The sequence below is a fragment of the Rhinoraja longicauda genome, chromosome 27, assembly GCF_053455715.1.
Source record: "Rhinoraja longicauda isolate Sanriku21f chromosome 27, sRhiLon1.1, whole genome shotgun sequence".
Lineage (NCBI taxonomy): Eukaryota > Metazoa > Chordata > Chondrichthyes > Rajiformes > Arhynchobatidae > Rhinoraja > Rhinoraja longicauda.
The window spans coordinates 10,489,793-10,508,669 of NC_135979.1; the positions used below are offsets into that span (position 1 = coordinate 10,489,793).

An 18,877-nucleotide genomic window follows, 5' to 3' on the forward strand; every position below is an offset into this window, starting at 1 on the left:
TATATTTTCCCATCCTACCAGCCCATAGTTTTTCTACCCATTTTCCTTCAAAGAATTTCAGGGAGGCTTTAGTAAATAGGATTTCAATCCCTCTAAACCCCCATCAGTTTTTCATTCAATGGTCACTTCATATCCAGAGCGTATAAAATATTTTGCAGTGTTGCCATACTGAAAGGTTATATGTACATTTAGCCTCTATTGCCTTCTATCAATCGTTGTCATGTTCAGGTATCTTGACGTAATCAATGCTGTCGGCAGATTCCTCATCAAACATATATGCAGTACATGGGGGATGGAGAGAGGGGAGCCAGGGAGGGGGATTGAGGTCTGGAAATTGTTGTGTGAGGAAGAGGTGGAGGTAGATATTCGCACAGCATTTTAAAAGCATCTGTACATGTACTTGAATTCTCAAGGCGTAAAAGGCTATGGACCTAATGTGGGTAAATGGGTTTATTGTTGATTTGTACAAATGACTCCTTGGGCAAGGTGAATCAAAAGGCTAGTTTCTGTGCAGTATGACTTTAGGTTGTGGCACTCTCGGATGGCTGAGGGAGATGTTAATATCCCATGGCCCTTTGAGGAAAGAGCAGAACATTTACCCTTATTGTCCAACATTTATTCTCCCAACTCTAGGTTTAATTACTCCAATTCATTTTATTCCATATTACATAGCTTTGGGTGACTTCCATTATTGTGAGGTATCTTGTTGCAAAAGGCCACATTCACTCTTACCACTGAAGTGCAACATTGCTCATGATCGTAATACTGATGCAGATTCAGAAAAAAATGAGAGAATCTTTACGCAGCGCATGATGAAACAAAATGATGAAAGTCTGAATGAAGCAGAATGTGTAATGAAAATACAAAACCGTGACAAAAGAGCTGAATAATATCATGGGTCACATGGCAAACTGAGTGCAGGACAAGAAGATGGTAGAAGAAGTGAAAACATGTGAGGTGCATTTTAACATTGAGTTGTCTTCATAAATCCTATGGCATTGTTCAACGTAGAGCAGGGATCCTTCGTTGCTATGGAGGGCGTGCAGCGTAGGTTCACTAGGTTAATTCCCGGAATGGCGGGTCTGTCGTATGTTGAAAGGCTGGAGCGATTGGGCTTGTATACACTGGAATTTAGAAGGATGAGGGGGGATCTTATTGAAACATATAAGATAATTAGGGGATTGGACACATTAGAGGCAGGAAACATGTTCCCAATGTTGGGGGAGTCCAGAACAAGGGGCCACAGTTTAAGAATAAGGGGTAGGCCATTTAGAATGGAGATGAGGAAGAACTTTTTCAGTCAGAGTGGTGAAGGTGTGGAATTCTCTGCCTCAGAAGGCAGTGGAGGCCAGTTCGTTGGATGCTTTCAAGAGAGAGCTGGATAGAGCTCTTAAGGATAGCGGAGTGAGGGGGTATGGGGAGAAGGCAGGAACGGGGTACTGATTGAGAGTGATCAGCCATGATCGCATTGAATGGCGGTGCTGGCTCGAAGGGCTGAATGGCCTACTCCTGCACCTATTGTCTATTGTCTATTGTTAACATCATCCTTCAACCAACACAGATTATCTGGCCAGTATCCATTTCTCTTTGGTTGAAGCTTGTTGTGCACAGGATAGGCACCTTTCAACTTCATATAAACCGCAAAAGGCAACGGGTGAATTGCTTTAGTGTATTTTGGCATTATACAAAGTCATGAATGAAACTGAAAAAATCAAGTCAAACTATCAATTTAATGTTATTGAGGGATTTCAAGTTAATGAGATCCATGATCATGTTATAAACACACACAGAATTAGAAGAAAAAAATACACGTGACAAAAATCATAGACAAAACACTATCCATTTTTAATCCAATCTCCATTTCAAGTCAAGTTATGAATCACTTCTTGAAAATGTGTTTGTTACAGTTCTGAATTGTTCCCTGGCACTCAATGGCCTTCACACAGCCACCCCGAACATCGATTATAACAGCAGCTACAATCCACAGGGGCTGCATTGCTTTGGTTACTAGCAGTAAATAACACTACATTCTCCCGTCATTTCTTCCTGTACAATCTCAATTACATCCTTTGGTATATCCATCAATCTGTAAACAGTGTCTTTAAAAATGTGTTTCTTCAAAAAAAAAGGTAAACACAACATATAAATATCACATTTTTAGGAGATTAAGTAACAAATTCTAATCTAGGTTACCATACTGTTACATATAAGACAATCACTAAAAAATGTGTTCACATCTGTCTTATTCACAGGCGCAACTAGAAAGAGACTTGGGGAAAACCCCATGGAAATTGCATATTCCTCGTGCAAGTTCCACTCTTTAGTCACAGTAACGCAAGCTATCCTGAGGTAGTTCTGTATAGTTATTTTACTTGAAAAGTGTACACACACCGGGTACACACATTTCACTTCACTACATAAATGGCATGAACCATCCACTTTCTGAAGCACAGCCTGTGACTTGGGAAGACAAATGAACACTTAAAAAGGGTTCAAATGATTCATGCCTATTCTATCAAATCTACACTAAAACAATTCTACTTGTTGCATAATATTGCATGTTTACATTCACGCAATGGACACCGTGGACAGCTACATAAGGGAAGTGCAACAGTGATCGGACTGGGAAATATTCATCAAGTAAAGAGATTATCCTGTTGCCCTCTGCACCTGCAGTGTGATTCACTGCCAGCCATCTCAGCAGTGCCATTTACGTTCATCAGAACAAAGTGACCCAAAACATTCATTCTGATTCACTCTCATGGATTCTACCTGGCTTGCTAATTATATCCAACAAATTTGACATCTCAGATTTCCAGCATTTGCAATCTATTTTGTCTTTGCCAGATTCCATGTAGAACGCCTCAGCCTCCTTCCTGACCTTCCATTGTTGGGTAGCTATGCTTTTCTCAGGATTCTCAGCTGAATCCAGGTTACATTGTTAAAGAAAGGGTTGGACCATATCTGTGTTGATAGTTCTTTATCCATGAAGCACGTGGTCAAATCTACTTCATAACTGGTTTATTCTTCTATAGACCTTATATAGATCTTCAATGCATTCAATAGATGTGCCTCAACCATAACGTTTCACTAGCTGTATATCCATTGCCTCGGTTTTACATCCTACAGATCTTGGCTAGTTCTACATTTTGTAACTATATTCCCAACAAATTCCAATGCAGCTAACAGAACCCTGTCTGAGCCACCAAACTCCTGCTTGACCTTCCAACGCAAGATTACCCATCAGCATTGTACTGCTGGTGTCCTCTCATGCTCATTACCAACAGTGCACTTCTGCCCAAATTAACTCCACCTCTGATCTTCACAAGCAATAACCTATCAAGCCACCTTAGCTGCATAAAACCTCTCATTTTAATCACATTTAGATTAGGGGCCATATATTTGTACGCAGTTTATCAGGATGAGCGCTGAGCATCTAATTCATATCATATCATATATATACAGCGCGGAAACAGGCCTTTTCGGCCCACCAAGTCCGCGCCGCCCAGCGATCCCCGCACACTAACACTATTAACACTATCCTACACACACTAGGGACAATTTTTACATTTACCCAGCCAATTAACCTACATACCTGTACATCTTTGGAGTGTGGGAGGAAACCGAAGATCTCGGAGAAAACCCACGCAGGTCACGGGGAGAACGTACAAACTCCTTACAGTGCAGCACCCGTAGTCAGGATCGAACCCGAGTCTCCGGCGCTGCATTCGCTGTAAAGCAGCAACTCTACCGCTGCGCTACCGTGCCGCCTGGCAAATTCACCAGGCAAAGCATTTATTAGTAAGAGGGGATAGTATCGAGCCATGCAGGGCATGAACGTGACTATTTGGAACTCTCTGCCCGAGTACTATGGACAACCAGGACAAATCCACACGATTTTTACTCACTAAGGTAACCAATGAAGGTGAAGATAAGAAGGGAAGGTGGATTGAGGGAAAAGATCAGCAATGATTTCATTGACTTGAGCAGCTCAACAGGCCATAGTTATGTTCTATCTAAAGTCACCGGACAAGCCAAGTACCAAACTAGGAATCATCTGATTGTGGAGTGGGATCCTCAACGTCTTAACGCATTTAGGAGCAATAAAAGAGGAACATTTCAAAACTAATGAATGCAGGAACTATTTTGTTCTACCAATGGCTAATTACCTGGAGGGTTAAGCAATGTTAAATGCAAGGCTATCAACTAATGGCATACAATCTACTTGCCTCAATTTCTTTTCTTACAACTTTCCAAATCGGATATTTGCCAAAACTTTAAGATGCAGTAGACTGGAAATCTGGTGAATTTTGTTCGACAGATGTTGGGGGAATTGACAATGAAGAATTCAGTTCTCACTTGGGCCCCGGTTTACTCTCCATGAATCGATGGAGGATATCCTCAGCTGTTGCACTCCCTCTGAAACAGCCACTTGACACAGTGAGATCAACATTATTATTAAAAATGGTCATTAATCATTTTTTTTTATAAGTTACAGATCACCAGACAGGTATAGAAAAATGCCTGGCCCGAAAGACTATCAGAAAACTACCATCATACAAAAAATACTGAGAGGTAGATCCAAGGTATATCAGAATTGTACCATTGCAATTTGATTATTCATCAAAACACACTACCAAAATGAAATAGCTTCATACAGTCCCTGAGTAGAGCTTTTCATCCTGAGTTACTTGATTGCAGTTATACATTACAATATATAAAAATACAGAAATAATATATTAAAACATAGCCTGCAAGCACTGTATGAGCGCACACTGATATCTGCATCCAGACTTTAAACATTACTTTAAAAAAATATCAGTTTCAGCAGAGCTCGTTCTTAAGTTTGGATCAAAGAAATTTCCAGTTATCACAGTGTTGGCTCCATAAACCCCTGATTTATTTTTTTCAGCTTAACCAGGTGACCTTTACCTATTGCCTACAGAATTCTACACTCTCAGAATCTGGGCCTTCAGTTCCAAGTTTGTGCTGTTCCAGTGTGATAGGGTTTTGACACAGAGGGGCAAAGCCTTTCTCTTACTCCCCCATTCCACCCCTGTTCTCAACTCTTAATTAGGAGAAGGAATCGTCTGGGGTTCGGGTTTTTTTTTAAATTTTACTACCATTGAGTATTTTCTGACGGTTCTCAGCAATTATCTGCCTGATAGCATGGTGGGCCCATAAATTCACTGATGCTGCATTCTATTGGCATGTGCATTGATGGCACACCATGCCACTAGTACTGTATCATGGGCAGAGCCATCCACTGATGCCACATTCCATTAGTACAATATTCCATTGTCATAACAAACCCCATCTTTAATACACATGTAAACTCAGGACCTGCAAAATGTCACTGGCGGATTAGGGACAAGAGAGGTCCATACATTTGCGGCAGTGTCAAGGAAAACTGAGTCCTCAGCGTGAGCAGAAGGATATGCGAGTTGTGACTCCACACTTCTGTCCAAGTTGAAAGTACAACTCGATATACTGTAGACAGATGATTGAAGTGGTGGGCTCATGATTGTTCATAAGCCTACTGTATTGTGGAAACATTCCCATGCCAACATTAACCGAATACCTCCACATGATAATCCAATTTCACTTCCAATAGAACTTTGGTTTAAAAAAAAAAAGCTACAACCGTTTATTTGCAAAAAGGAAAATATAAATAAAATATAGACCCCGTTCAAAATATCCTGCAACTGAAGAACCCTTTTACTGTATAGTGGGACCCCAATGAATCCACACTTCCTTGTCAGTTCTTTGATTTCAAGTGCAGACGGAGCAAGACTGATTTGAGATGAGACAAACTCAAAAGATGAGGACGAAAATTTAAGAGGTAATATGCAAAGGAATGAGATGTACCATCATCACTGGCTTACAGGTGGGCTTGCATTCAGCAGTTCACAATAAGCTTGTGCTACGAGAGCTAACATAACATCAGGAATGACTTGCTCCCTCCCAAGCCCAGAATTGCCACAGTGGGCCTTTGTGATTCCCAAAATCCCTGAGATCAAAATTTCTTGAGGTAATAGTGAGGCAGCCTGAAGTAGATCTGAACTCCCTTCCCAGTCCTACTATCAAAAACCTGAGGACATCATTTCAAAACAAGGAGTAAAGCCTGAGGGCATCGTTTACTTGAAAGAGAACAAATAGAATCTCAGTGACAAAATGAGCTCTGGCAAAATTTAGAAATGGGAATGGCAAGAGATGGGAATGGGATCTGTGAAGTGTGCCTAGAGGTCTCCATAGATCTGAGCATCATGGGATGGTGCAGCATGGGACCAGCGACGAGATGAATCATTCACTTGCTCCCAGTTTATGCTGGATCTTCTCCAAAATATGTGGATTCCATCAGAATCTCCAGGACCAACGATATTAAATAAAGGAGCTGAAATGGACCAAGGGCAGGATCCTACCCCTGGAGATTTCTGTTTCAGATAAATGTTATGTTTGGTACTCAAAAGAAGCAAGTGTCCTGGCCTGTAAGAGAGCCCAATAGGGTCCAATAAGGGCAGGAAAATGAATTCCAGCTGGGATATAGAGTTCCTCTTGGGTTATTTGGGGTCCATGCCAAGAAATAGTATCTCCGAGCAGTGGGATCCTATCCCCATCTCCTACCACCCCAAAGAATGAAGGGGTACTGAGTGATTCAATCCTTTAGAACATGCGGGGATGCAAATGCACCCCAAAATGTCATCCAAGATCTAATCCCCCACAACCAAATGATGGTCCCTCACCAATGGACCTCACAATCTCCAAAGGGTCAACAAAGGACAAGGTAGCTCCCCGAATCCTGCCCCTTCAACCTTTGGAGCCTTTCTTTATTGTGCAATAGTGTTTTAATAGTGATGGGGCTAGTTCCAATCTCAAACTGTCCTAGTTCGAAGCTAGGAACCTCCCATAGACCTGGCTGTGGAGTTAACCCCTTGCCTACAGGTTTGATATAGCCTGGGATGAGAAAAGGGAGAGAAAAGACCTCCGACCCCTTCCATGCATTCTGGCCGTGGATTACTTGAGGTGGCAATTATGTTTCTGGCGAGCTCTCCAATCAAACATGAGCTTGAATGCCAGAATGAGAGATCAATTTCGGACAAAATAAAAGTCTTGTTGGAAAAGTGACTATGAAATTGTTGGATTGTCATTTTAAAAAGCCAACTGGTTCACTCATGCCCCTCCAAGTAAGGAAACCCACCCTGATGCAGACGAGCTTGAAGGTGACTCCCATCTTCACATCTCTGAAATGGCCCAGGTGGTGATCGCCAGGATGGACAACAACGGTCGGGCTCACCAGCGTTGTCAGAATGAGTTAAACACCTAATTGTGAGACATTGGTGATTCGTTTAGTTTAGATACGGCGCGAAAGCAGGCCCTTCGGCCCACCGAGTCCGCGCCGACCAGCGATCGATCGCCTTACACTGAAACTATCCTACACACTAGGGACAAATTTTACCATTTTTACCAGCGCCAATTAACTACAAACCTGTACGTATTTGGAATGAGGGAGAAAACCAGAGCTCCCGGGAAAAAACCCACACGGTTATGGGGAGAACATACAAACTCCAGACAGACAGCAGCCGTAGTCAGGCTCGAAGCCGGAACTCTGGCACTGTAAGGCAGCAACTCTACCGCTGTGCAGCCATGCCGCCTAGTGATTCCGTCGACTGATAGCAAGTGGTGACCTTCACAGGGTGGGGATTTACATGGCAGTTTAGAGGGCCATAAAATTAAACTCATTGCCATTAGTATCGAGTAGTGGAGTTCTGTCATTCACCAAATTTAAGTTGCCAGATATCTTAGCACTGATTTCTTCACCGAATTCATCTTTCAGTGAAAACAATTCCTCAAGCAACCCCAGAAGTATAAAAGGATTTTCAGTTTTGAAATATTCTACAACTAATAGGGCAGAATTAATGGCAAAACATTGTGCTGTGTGGAACTGGCCAGGACCGCTTCCTGGGCCTGTATGGAAATTGTCCACCTGCGACTATAAAGAGGCAGATACAACAAAGAGCCTCCCCAAGCAAATTTGGAGAACCCACATGAAGCCTGATGGCCAATGTCACTGCCAGTTATGAGCGAATGCTAGGGAATGAGGAAAAAATATCTTCCTGTTGCCAATCAGACAATCTTCTGACTGTGAATGTTGGCTCAGCTCACATGGCTTAGGAACAGCCCACCAGTGAGTCGTAGGTCTGGGTATCCATGGTCTGCAACAGGCTGTTCATCAGAACCTCTGCTGTGCAGTTCGCATCTCACAGAGGCTGAGGAAACACCTTGCTTTGGGGGAAACACAGAGAAAAGTGTTGGAATGGAAAGGGGGAGTGAGAATGGGGGGGAGGTGGCAGATGGGGCAGGCTGGCGGAGGGGGGGGGAAGAGAAGGCAGGTGGGTGAGGGAGAGGGTCGATGGGTGGAGAGGGATGGGGAAGTTGGTAGGGAGAGAGGCGAGGTGGGGGGGGGTAGATAAGAAGGAAGAAGGAGAGGTTGCGGGGAGGAGAGATGGTTCCTGGTTCAGACAATTCAAGGAGGCTCTACAGGCAAATGTCTTCATAATGTAGTTGGACAAATAATTCCTGATAATTGTGTTGGTGGTTGTAACAACTAGTCCAAATGTACCGCATCGTTCCTTCCCAGCCTTGGGATGCTCCCTACCTCTCTGTAACGCTAGCTTAACATTGGTTACGTAGGTCTGCCAGGCTGGTGCAGATCCATGGACACAAGAAACATTGAAACGAGGAGAATTTATACAAGTCCATTGTGGTCGGGTCAAGAAATACTCATGTTTCAATTCTATCATGTGGTTCTAAGACTTTGGTAATGTTGTTAAACCAACTGGTATTGATTAGGTCTGGTCATCCTAACATGGAGCACATCAATATTTGCCCCATCTAAGGAGAAGAGGCAGTTTCCTATTAAATGGAAAATAACCACCCCAAGAGACGAGGACGCCCAGTTATGTGAGGTATGTTGTTGTGTGTTGAAAGTCATGAAGGGGGGTGTCAGCTTTTCTTCATTGTGACATTGTGTTTAGAGAACTAAAAGTCCAATTCGTGTCATGGACTGACGTTTATGGACCAGGAGTGAAGGAACCATTATTGGGTAGTCGATAGTTAGAAAACCATGCATGTTAGCCACAGAAGGGTCAAAAAGATGGTCAGCTGGTCCAACCATTGCTAACAATGCCTGGGGGATTAATGTGAGAAATTGGATGAAATAAAGAATGAACCTCTTGCTCTTGACTCCTTGGAATAAAGGACACGAAGAAAATAAATTGTCAACGTTAAATGAATTGAGATGAACCTCCAGAGATGTATGTGGTGAGCGATGGTGAGGTTGGTGGGGGGGGGGGGGGAGGGAGGGGGGGAGGTATAGGAAGAAGAAGAAATTTAATGTCTAAAAAGGTTTCTGTTGGAAGAATATCTATCCAAATTCTATTCATGATCAGAATGAATAGAAGTTGGATTTGTGATTAAAGTCTTTAGATTGTTTTGGAGAACTGCTAGGTTTAACACTCAGCAGAGAGGGTGAGCCTGAGGTAGTTTTAGATCCTGAAATGGTTCCCAGCACTGACGGTGTGTCAAGTCTTTTTTCTCTTCTGCAAACATGAGCTGGGCCTGCCTGGCTCCTCGGCGGCCTCTTGCAGGTCACCCTCCACACTCTCGGGAAGCAGCTTCTCCAAGTGCTCTCCCGTCTCCTCCAGGAGCAGCTCGGTGCCGTATTCCCCTCCCGCCTCGTGCGACATGGTCGGCGAGGGTGTCGACTCCGATGGGCCTGTCGTTGGTTTGCTCTCCTGCCTTCCCGGAGAAGTGGCAGATTGCTGTTGCTGGGCAGCTTTGACTGTGCAATTGGCCACCATGTGGCCAATACTTTGGCAATAATGGCACTTCTTGGGCTGAGGGGCTAGCTTACATTCCTTCGCATGGTGATCCAAACCGCCACAGTTGTAGCATCTAAAGCAAATTTGAAAAGAAAGCACAAGGATTAATACGTTTCAGCCTGGAACCCCCATTCTTTAACAGATACAATCTGTATCCAAACACTCACAGAGTTCCACGTTACCTTTACCAATTACATTTACATCACTTTAGTGCAACTTCAAAACATCATGCTGGAGTTCCAGCTATAAAAGTGGCCAGGTCTCCACCGTAAATGCAAGGCTTGATCCTGCATTTTGCATCAGGCCCACAACTTCAAGTTGGCTCTTAAAATTGATCAGTGTGGGTATGTATGTGCACATGTACCGAGGTACAATAAAAGGCTTTTTCTTACGTGCTACTCAGTCAGTGAAAACATTATACAATCAAGCCATCCACAATGTACAGATATGGGATAAAAGGGCATAACGTTTAGTGCAAGATAAAGTACAGTAAAGTTTGATTAAAGATAATTCAAAGGTCACCAATGAGGTAGATGGGAGATGGTAGTTGGTGAGAGGATGGTCCAGTTGCCTGATAACAGCCATGAAGAAACTGTCCCCGAATCTGGAGGTATGCATTTTCAAACTTCTGTACCTCTTGCCTGACGAGAGAGGGGAGAAGAGAGTGTGACCTGGGTGAGACTGGTCCTTGATTATGCTGGTGGCTATGCCTTGGCAGCGTGAAGTGTAGAGAGTCAATGGTAGGGAGGTTAGTTTTGTGTGGTAATCTGCACTCTGCAATTTCTTACTGTCTTGGATGGAGCTGTTCCCAAACTATGCTCCCTACGGTGTGAATATTTTTTTTTGATCGTATGTTCGAGATGTATTGTTGCTTCATGGGAGTCTTTTTTTTAAACCTTTTAACCGTGCGTAATAGAAATGAGAAAACACACTGTGGCATTTTGTTCCTCAATCCAAGAAGGTACACGAGTTCTCAGTTTAAAGTCTCACCCAAAGGATGGCACTCCTTCAATACTGCCTCCTCTTTGGCATATTATTCCACCAATACTGCCCTCTGTCAGCTCAGTACTCCCTCAGCAATGATGGCATGATGATTTATGAAAGATCTGAAACTCTGATTTTAAATATATATTTTACTGCTGTATAGGTATCGCTGATAGGAGCAGGAAGATATAAAAGTAATTCAAAAGCAAGCTTGGGTCCATTCATTCAGCAAGAGTTTCCACTAGCTTTATTGCACAGAAACAGTAGGGGGCAATGTCACGCCATTAAACAACAGGGGTATCGTCATGTCATAAATAGCAGGGCCTTCAAAGAGCCTGTTAACATTTGCCCAAAACCCAAGATCTCATGCACTTATTTACTTTTACTGCCAATGTCTGTGGCTATTACTGCCAATAACAAGAGTGCTGTAATTAATTGTAAAATGACTTGCACACAAAGCTGCCTCCACTCTCCAGCCTCTACTGGCACGTCCGCAGTGACAGAAATAACACATCGTGCTATTCATTTATCGAGTCATATGGACACAATCCATCGGAGATTGTACTCCCACAATGGGTTCCGTGCTATTTTATTCACTTGGCTGGCATTCGTCGAACAGCACAATGGCACAGCCGTAGAGCTGTTGCCTCACGGCACCAGAGAACCGGGTTTGATCCTGACGATCAGCGCAGTCTTTGTACCTTCTCCCCATGACTGCATGGGGTTTCTCCAGTCCTCCCACATTCCAAAGATGTGCAGGTTTGTAGGTTAATTGTCTTCTGTAAATTGCCCCTCATGTGTAGGATGCAAACGTGGGATAACATAGAACCAGTATAAGGGTGATCAATGTCTGAAGAAGGGTCTTGACCCGAAACATCACCCATTCCTTCTCTCCTGAGATGCTGCCTGACCTGCCGAGTTACTCCAGCATTTTGTGAATAAATACCTTCGATTTGTACCAGCATCTGCAGTTATTTTCTTACACTATGGGTGATCAATGGTCGGCGTGGGCTCATTGGGCAGAAGGGCCCGTTTTGATACTATCTCTAAAACTAAAAACTCTATTGTCAAACTCACCAACAAATACTTATTTCATACACTGTGCCCACACTAAAGAAAAGCCATCCTCCAACACACATGGAACATGAGCAAACCATACTCTACACATTGTAAGCTATTGTGCCAGGCATGTAATTAAAGATGTACATACAATCACAAATATCAACGTGTGGAGGTTCTGATCAAGACCTGGCTTCTGGGCTTACCTTTGGATTCACAACTCTGGAAAGTCATGAATCCAAAGCATTCAGACTCAAGCAAGAGTGTGTAACAAGAACTCCACCCGTTCTGTAGCGACATGGTTTTGAGTCTGAACAATAAATTACATTTTTGATTTCTCTGGCGTAGTGTAACTGCCAATTTGCACTTCCTTTTCCAAGATCGTTAATGTCCAAAGAGCTGAATTATCATAAGATCATAATCACAAAGTGCTGGAGTAACAAAGAGTGCAGGTCAGGCAGCATCTCTGGAGAAAAAGGATGGGCGATGTGCCAGGTCGGGACCCTTCTTCAGACCGAATGACTGAATGTCTGAAGAAGAGTCACGACTTGACATGTCACCCATCCTTTCTCTCCAGAGATGCTGCCTGACCCAGAGAGTTACTCCAATACATTCTGTCTATCTTTGGTATGAACCAGCATCTGCAGTTCCTTGTTTCTATGTAAGATCGGCATCTTTTAATAAGTTCTCTTGTTCTTCTAAATCCTAGAGAATACTGTACCAGTCTATTCAAATCACACAAAATTGCAGATGCTGTAATCGAGCAAAACACTAAGTGCTGGAGGAAGTCAGTAGGTCAGGCAGCAACCATGGAGGGAATGGGCAGCTGATGTTATGGGTCAGGACCCTTCATCAGGCTTTTTTTGTTGGGAGATGATGGCCTTGTGTTCGTCCATGGGATCAGGATCAAGGGGTAGTCAGGAGGAGACAGCAGAGAGCTGATGTCTGACAGCACGGTAGAGGTCAGCCAGCCAGACTACAACGGCACCTTCCGTCAACAGGCTTGATGACAATATTGGGATTGATATTGAATGAGCGGGAGGGCTGTGCATTGATAGGGGGCTAGATCGGAGTGGGTAAGGAGAGTGGAGAAGTCAACATGGTTGACGTCACGGCAATGGTTGGAAATGAAAAAGTACAGAAGGTAGATGGGCAGCGCCCAGGGTCCAGGAGCAGGGGGAATACTGAAGACCAGTGAAGGGATTGTCAATTATGGATGAGGACTCCCAGCCAGAGAAGTAGGTCTGGAGGCAGATGCAACAGAAGAAGAGCTCGACATCATGACACTCAGAACTCATTGAGGTGTGTGCTCAGGAGTACAAAGGTCAGGCCTCTGGTGAGGTGAACGTACACACTCCATACAGACAGCACCTTGGGTCAGGTTTGAACCCGGGTCTCTGGCACTGTAAGGCAGCAACTCTCCTGCTGTGCTACCACGCTGCCCCAATGTGCCGTGTCCTTACCCATTCCCTCAGCTTGCTCATGTCCCATTGGAACCTCGTTACGTCTTTCTCCAACTTACGATCTCACCTTGTTTGGCAACATCAGCAAATTTTGAAATATGAACAAATTATTGACAGACTATGAAAAACTGGTCAAAGACTGACGACGGCTGCGTTAGTCCACTAATTGCAGCATGTCAACCCAAGAATGATTTGTTTAATCCCATGTCCTCCTTTCTGTCCAAGAGCCAATTCGCCATCTGTGTCAGCGTGTTGATCTTGGACCTTGTTGATCTTGGACCTTATCAGATGTCTACTGAGAAAGCAAATACACCACCTCCACTCTTTCCCCCTTATCTATTCTGCCGACCAGGTCCACAAAGAATTCCAGTTAGACTCATCTAGTTCCCCACCACAATGTTTTTTTAAAATTTGCTTAGTTCTTCATTTCCTGAGCCTTGCCGAACTCTTGACTCTGATTTTTTTTAGATCGAAGTGCTGGAGTACATCAGCAGGTCAGGCAATGCCTCTGGAGGAGGACATGGATAGAAAGGACCCCACCCAAAACGTCACCTATCTATGTCCTCCAGAGATGCTGCCTGATCCGCTGAGTTAGGGGCCTGTCCCACTTTAGGCGATTTTAAGGCGACTTCCGGCGACTGTCAAAGTCGTAGCAGATCGTCAAAATTTTCTTTTACCCTACGACAATGACCACGACAAGCCGAGTCAGGTCGAGATTACAGCGTCTTCAGAAACATAGCGAAAATCCCATGCTGTCAATGCTTCTCCGGCGTCCTAATTTTCACTGAAATCACTGACAAGTCGGTAAGTACTTGAGAGTTTTGAACAATAACATCTTGTATGGGTTACAAGCATCACTGTAACAAGGCATAAACTGGATTGACTTCCAGTTTACTAATAGCTGTATTTAAAAAAAAAATTTTTTTAAGTGGTTAAGTGGATTTTTGTGAAAAGTGTGTGGGCATTCTTTGAAACTGTACGGGAGATGCATATTTGGTTTCTGGGTTGCATATCTGGGTTGGGAGCCCACTTTAAATGTAATGGCTGATGGCCATAGACATCGTGAAATTCCCACGCTTACCTGACCGTCAAACTGTCGCCTGCAATCTACCTGTCAAATGTCCTGACGGCAAATAAATTGGTTAAACACAAGCATTTTATGGTATTTTGAAATGACTTTACTTATTTTTATATTATGTGCTTCTAACTGCATCTAAGAGAACCTATCAAACCTGGGGACAGCATGAGACAGCGACCGCAATAAGCAACGATACCTGGCGACAAGCCAGCTGTCTCCGAGAAATTTCACTGCGGATGATTTCTCAGCTACACGCTGAGATCCACTACGATTCTTGGAAGACTCCTCACGATCATGCCCGCGACACCCGGGCGAACTGTCAGAGACAGCCTAGTCGCCGGCAGTCGCCTTAATATCGCCTAAAGTGGGACAGGCCCTTTACTCCACCAGAGTTACTCCATGATTCCAACACCTGCGGTTACTTTTGTCTCCTTGATCTAACATATATCCTGCAAGTTTTGGGTTTACATCTATGAAGATAGATTGAATATAATCATTTAATTCCTCTGCAATTTCCTTATTCCCCATTATAAATTATCCTATTAAATCACCTCATCCAATGATAACAACATTTAAAAAGACATTTGGACAGGTACATGGATAGGAAAGGCTTAAGAGGGATATGGGGCCAAACGCAGACAGATGGGAACTAGCATAGATGGGGTATCTTGGTCAGCAAGACTTGCTGGGCTGAAGGGCCTGCTTCCGTGCTGTATGACTCTGACACTTGTCACATACCCTTACTGGCATTTTCCTTTTTAATGTACCTATAAATGCCCTTTCAGTCTGCTTCCATTTTCTATTATGCCTTTATCCATTTCTTGGACCACATTTGAAAAATTCAAACATTTTTCCAGACCTCATGCCTAGTGCAGGCAAGTGCAAGGACGGGGTGAGATTGGGTTTAGCAGGGACAGTCTACAGCACTCCGAGGCATCAGGTTCTGTTCCTGCATGGTGAGATTTGGCTGAGGCATCATTAACATAGTAAAACACACACAGCAGGGGATAGATGGATGATATTCACCGTTTTAAGACCGACCTTCCATTCAAAATGGATTATAGCTCATAGCTCCATTTGCCAGCCTCTTTCCTATGCCTTAATCACTTGCACATGCAAAAAATACTAGCAACCCCATTCTTAAAATGGCATAATGACGCAGCCGGTAGAGCTGCCGCCTCACAGAGAACCAGGTTCGATCCTGGCCTTCGGTGCTATCTGTGTAGAGTTTGCACACTCTCCCTGTGCCTGCATGGGTTTTCTCCGGGCGCTCTGGTTTCCACCCACATTCCAAAGACATGCAGGTTTGCAGGTTAATTGGCCTCTAATAAAGTGTTGGTAGGGAGTGGATGAGAAAGTCCGATAGCATAGAAGAGTGTGAACGGGTGATACATGTTTGGTGTGGACTTGGTGGGTCGAAAAGCCTGTTGCCATGTTGTATCTCTAAACTGAACTCCATTTTCCAGCCTTTTCGCTTATGTGTTAATGATTTACAGATAATAAAAATCTTTTAAAATCCTATTGACACCCAGCATCGACAGTTTGGGGGAGAAATTGCGAGATTCCCTTCTTGTAGGAAACTGCTTCCAGAGTTCGCCCTGAATGGCTCGGCTCCAATTAAGATGAGTTTCCATGAGCCTTTATTTCTCCAGTGTAGCTTCTCCATTCTCAACGCTGTAAAGCTTTGGTCACGTAAACATCTCTGTCAACGTGCTCTTCAAACTTGAGCACAACATCTAGCCTGGCACTTCGATGTTAAGTGAATGCTTCCTAATTTCATGCAAGAATGATGCCAACCCATTTATGTTAACCCAGAACCTCCCAATCATTAGACATTAATCTCTTGGCAACTCCAAAGAGAGAGAAAAATATATACATTTTCCTAGTAGAAAATCACCACAATTGTTTCTATTCAACTTCTGATCTAGCCAGACTTGCTTTAGCAGCAGGGCCACTGTACTGCCAGCATGCAATGCTGTCCACCACACAGAGCACTGGGTGTTTTCTGAAAATCGTTGACCAGTTTTTGAGCTGTGGATACTGATTTTTCTGCTCAACAGCACAGTGGGATGAACACCTTCACCTACAAAATTGTAGAGGTACAAGGATTGTAAATCCACACCACCTTCTCAAGGCCAAATCAGGGCAAGACAATGAATGCTCTCTTTGCTGACAATGAAACTCAATGTTAAAAGAGATCTCCAATGTAGAACTGAGGAGGTGCGGCACTGTTAAGAGATTGACTGAAGGCTCTCAGCCCAGAACGTCACCTATTCCTTTTCTCCAGGGATGCTGCCTGACCCGCTGAGTTACTCCAGCCTTTTGTGTTGGTCTACTGTTAGGGATTAATCTTTCAGAGGAGATAATAAATCGAGGGTCTTACTGACTTAAATGGTTGTTTTAAAAACCAATCTTACCCCACTATTTCAAAAAAGAGCGAGCAAGCGTTCCAGCCAAAGTTTATCCCTCAACCAGGTTATGTGATCATATCACATGCCACAATTTCCCAATTTACAGCAATGGCTACACTTCAGAAGAACTGCATTGGCATCAAATACTTTTTGATGGCCTGAATTTGATGCAGAAGATCCCAGTTCCTTCTCTTCACACTTCGGCAATGACTGAAATGTCGAGCTATGAACGTCAGGAGACTGGGGTGGGCAACTGGAGATGGGAGGTCAAAGAGTGGAGTCTCTAACGATGGCTGCTGTTGTATCGGAGCTGGGACAACAAGAGTCAGCAGTTCTGCCGGAGGTTGACAGGAAACCAAGAGGGAGAATATCCTGCTCCGTCCGCTCAGCTCAATGGTGGGATCGCTTCCATTACGCTTTAACTGGGGGGGGGGATTAAAATGAAGTGCAGAGTAGGAGCCAAAGAATCGGTGAACTGACATTCCAGAATGGGCGTCTTACTTTAATCATCACCTCCTGACCTTTGAAGGCAACTAAATAAGTGATGCAAAATAAATAATTCATGAGATTCAATTGGTAAATAAACACAAAGGAGACCGAGGCTCAATTAATCAATGTCATCAGTCTCAATCACCATGGAAATATTAAATGAAAATCAATCACACTGATAAGAGGGGATTAAGGTCATGAGGGCACTTCCCAAACTAACTACACATCCTCAGAGAGTTGACTATCCTCACCACACTACCCTACTTTTTGATCATACTTTATTACATACTGACTTGACTCTCAACTTCTCCCTCTTCCTTTCTCTGTGTCATTTTCCACTTCTCTCCCGTTACTTTTAGTCCTCGTTCTGTGGACTATTCTGTGCTTTTCCATCTCATTGTCACAAAAACCTTTTAGAAAAATGATATCCGCTCCAAGATTGCTTGCATGTTCTTTAACGAACCATCAAATAAAATAATAGAGCATAGCACGGTAGCGCAGCGGTAGAGTTGCTGCTTTACAGCGAATGCAGCGCCGGAGACTCAGGTTTGATCCTGACTACGGGTGCTGCACTGTAAGGAGTTTGTACGTTCTCCCCGTGACCTGCGTGGGTTTTCTCCGAGATCTTCGGTTTCCTCCCACACTCCAAAGACGTATAGGTATGTAGGTTAATTGGCTGGGTAAAATGTAAAAATTGTCCCTAGTGGGTGTAGGATAGTGTTAATGTACGGGGATCGCTGGGCGGCACGGACTTGGAGGGCCGAAAAGGCCTGTTTCCGGCTGTATATATATGATATGATATGATGATGATTAGTGATGAATATTTGAAGATGCCCAATAAATGTTGTTTTTTTTTAAAAAGGAGGTGGAAAAGCAGGCAAACTTTAGGGAGGGGAAAACAACACCCGGGGTGGTACAGTGGTGCAGCTGGTAGAACTGCTGCCTCATGGCGCCAGAGAACTGAATTTGATCCTAACCTCGGGTGCTGTCTGTGTGGGGTTTGCACTTCTCCCTGTAACCACATGGGTTTCCCCTGGGCACTCCAGCTTCCCACACATCCCAAAGATGTATGGGTTTGCAGACCAATCCACCTCTGGAAAATTGCCCCTAGTATGTTGGGACTGCTTGTGAAAATGGGATAACGTAGAACTAGTGTGAATGGGTGATTGGTGGACATAGTAGACTATGTGGGCCAAAGTGTCTGTTTCCATGCTGTATATCCAAACTAAACTGAACTCAACTTCGGTGCTTGGCACAATTACCAATGATAAAACACATCAACTGGGGATGCACAGAGGGACATCATTAGGGGAGCATTAGCCAAAGACGTACAGGTATGTAGGTTAATTGGCTGGGTAAATGTAAAAATTGTCCCTAGTGGGTGTGGGATAGTGTTAATGTGCGGGGATCACTGGGCGGCACGGACTTGGAGGGCCGAAAAGGCCTGTTTCCGGCTGTATATATATGATGATATGATGACGACTTCAGGGAAGCTCACCGTCTGTCCTGTCT

General features: G+C 43.8%; 1 protein-coding gene across 1 annotated transcript in view; it reads right to left on the reverse strand.

Moving 5' to 3' along the window:
• Positions 1 to 9,581: 9,581 nt before the first annotated feature.
• The window catches only part of LOC144606767 (protein lin-28 homolog A-like), a 53,785-nt gene continuing 44,489 nt past the window's right edge, over positions 9,582 to 18,877 (reverse strand). The window contains exon 4 of the mRNA XM_078423116.1: positions 9,582 to 9,954. Coding sequence (XP_078279242.1) covers positions 9,582 to 9,954 — 373 coding nt within the window. The remainder of the gene's footprint in view (positions 9,955 to 18,877) is intronic.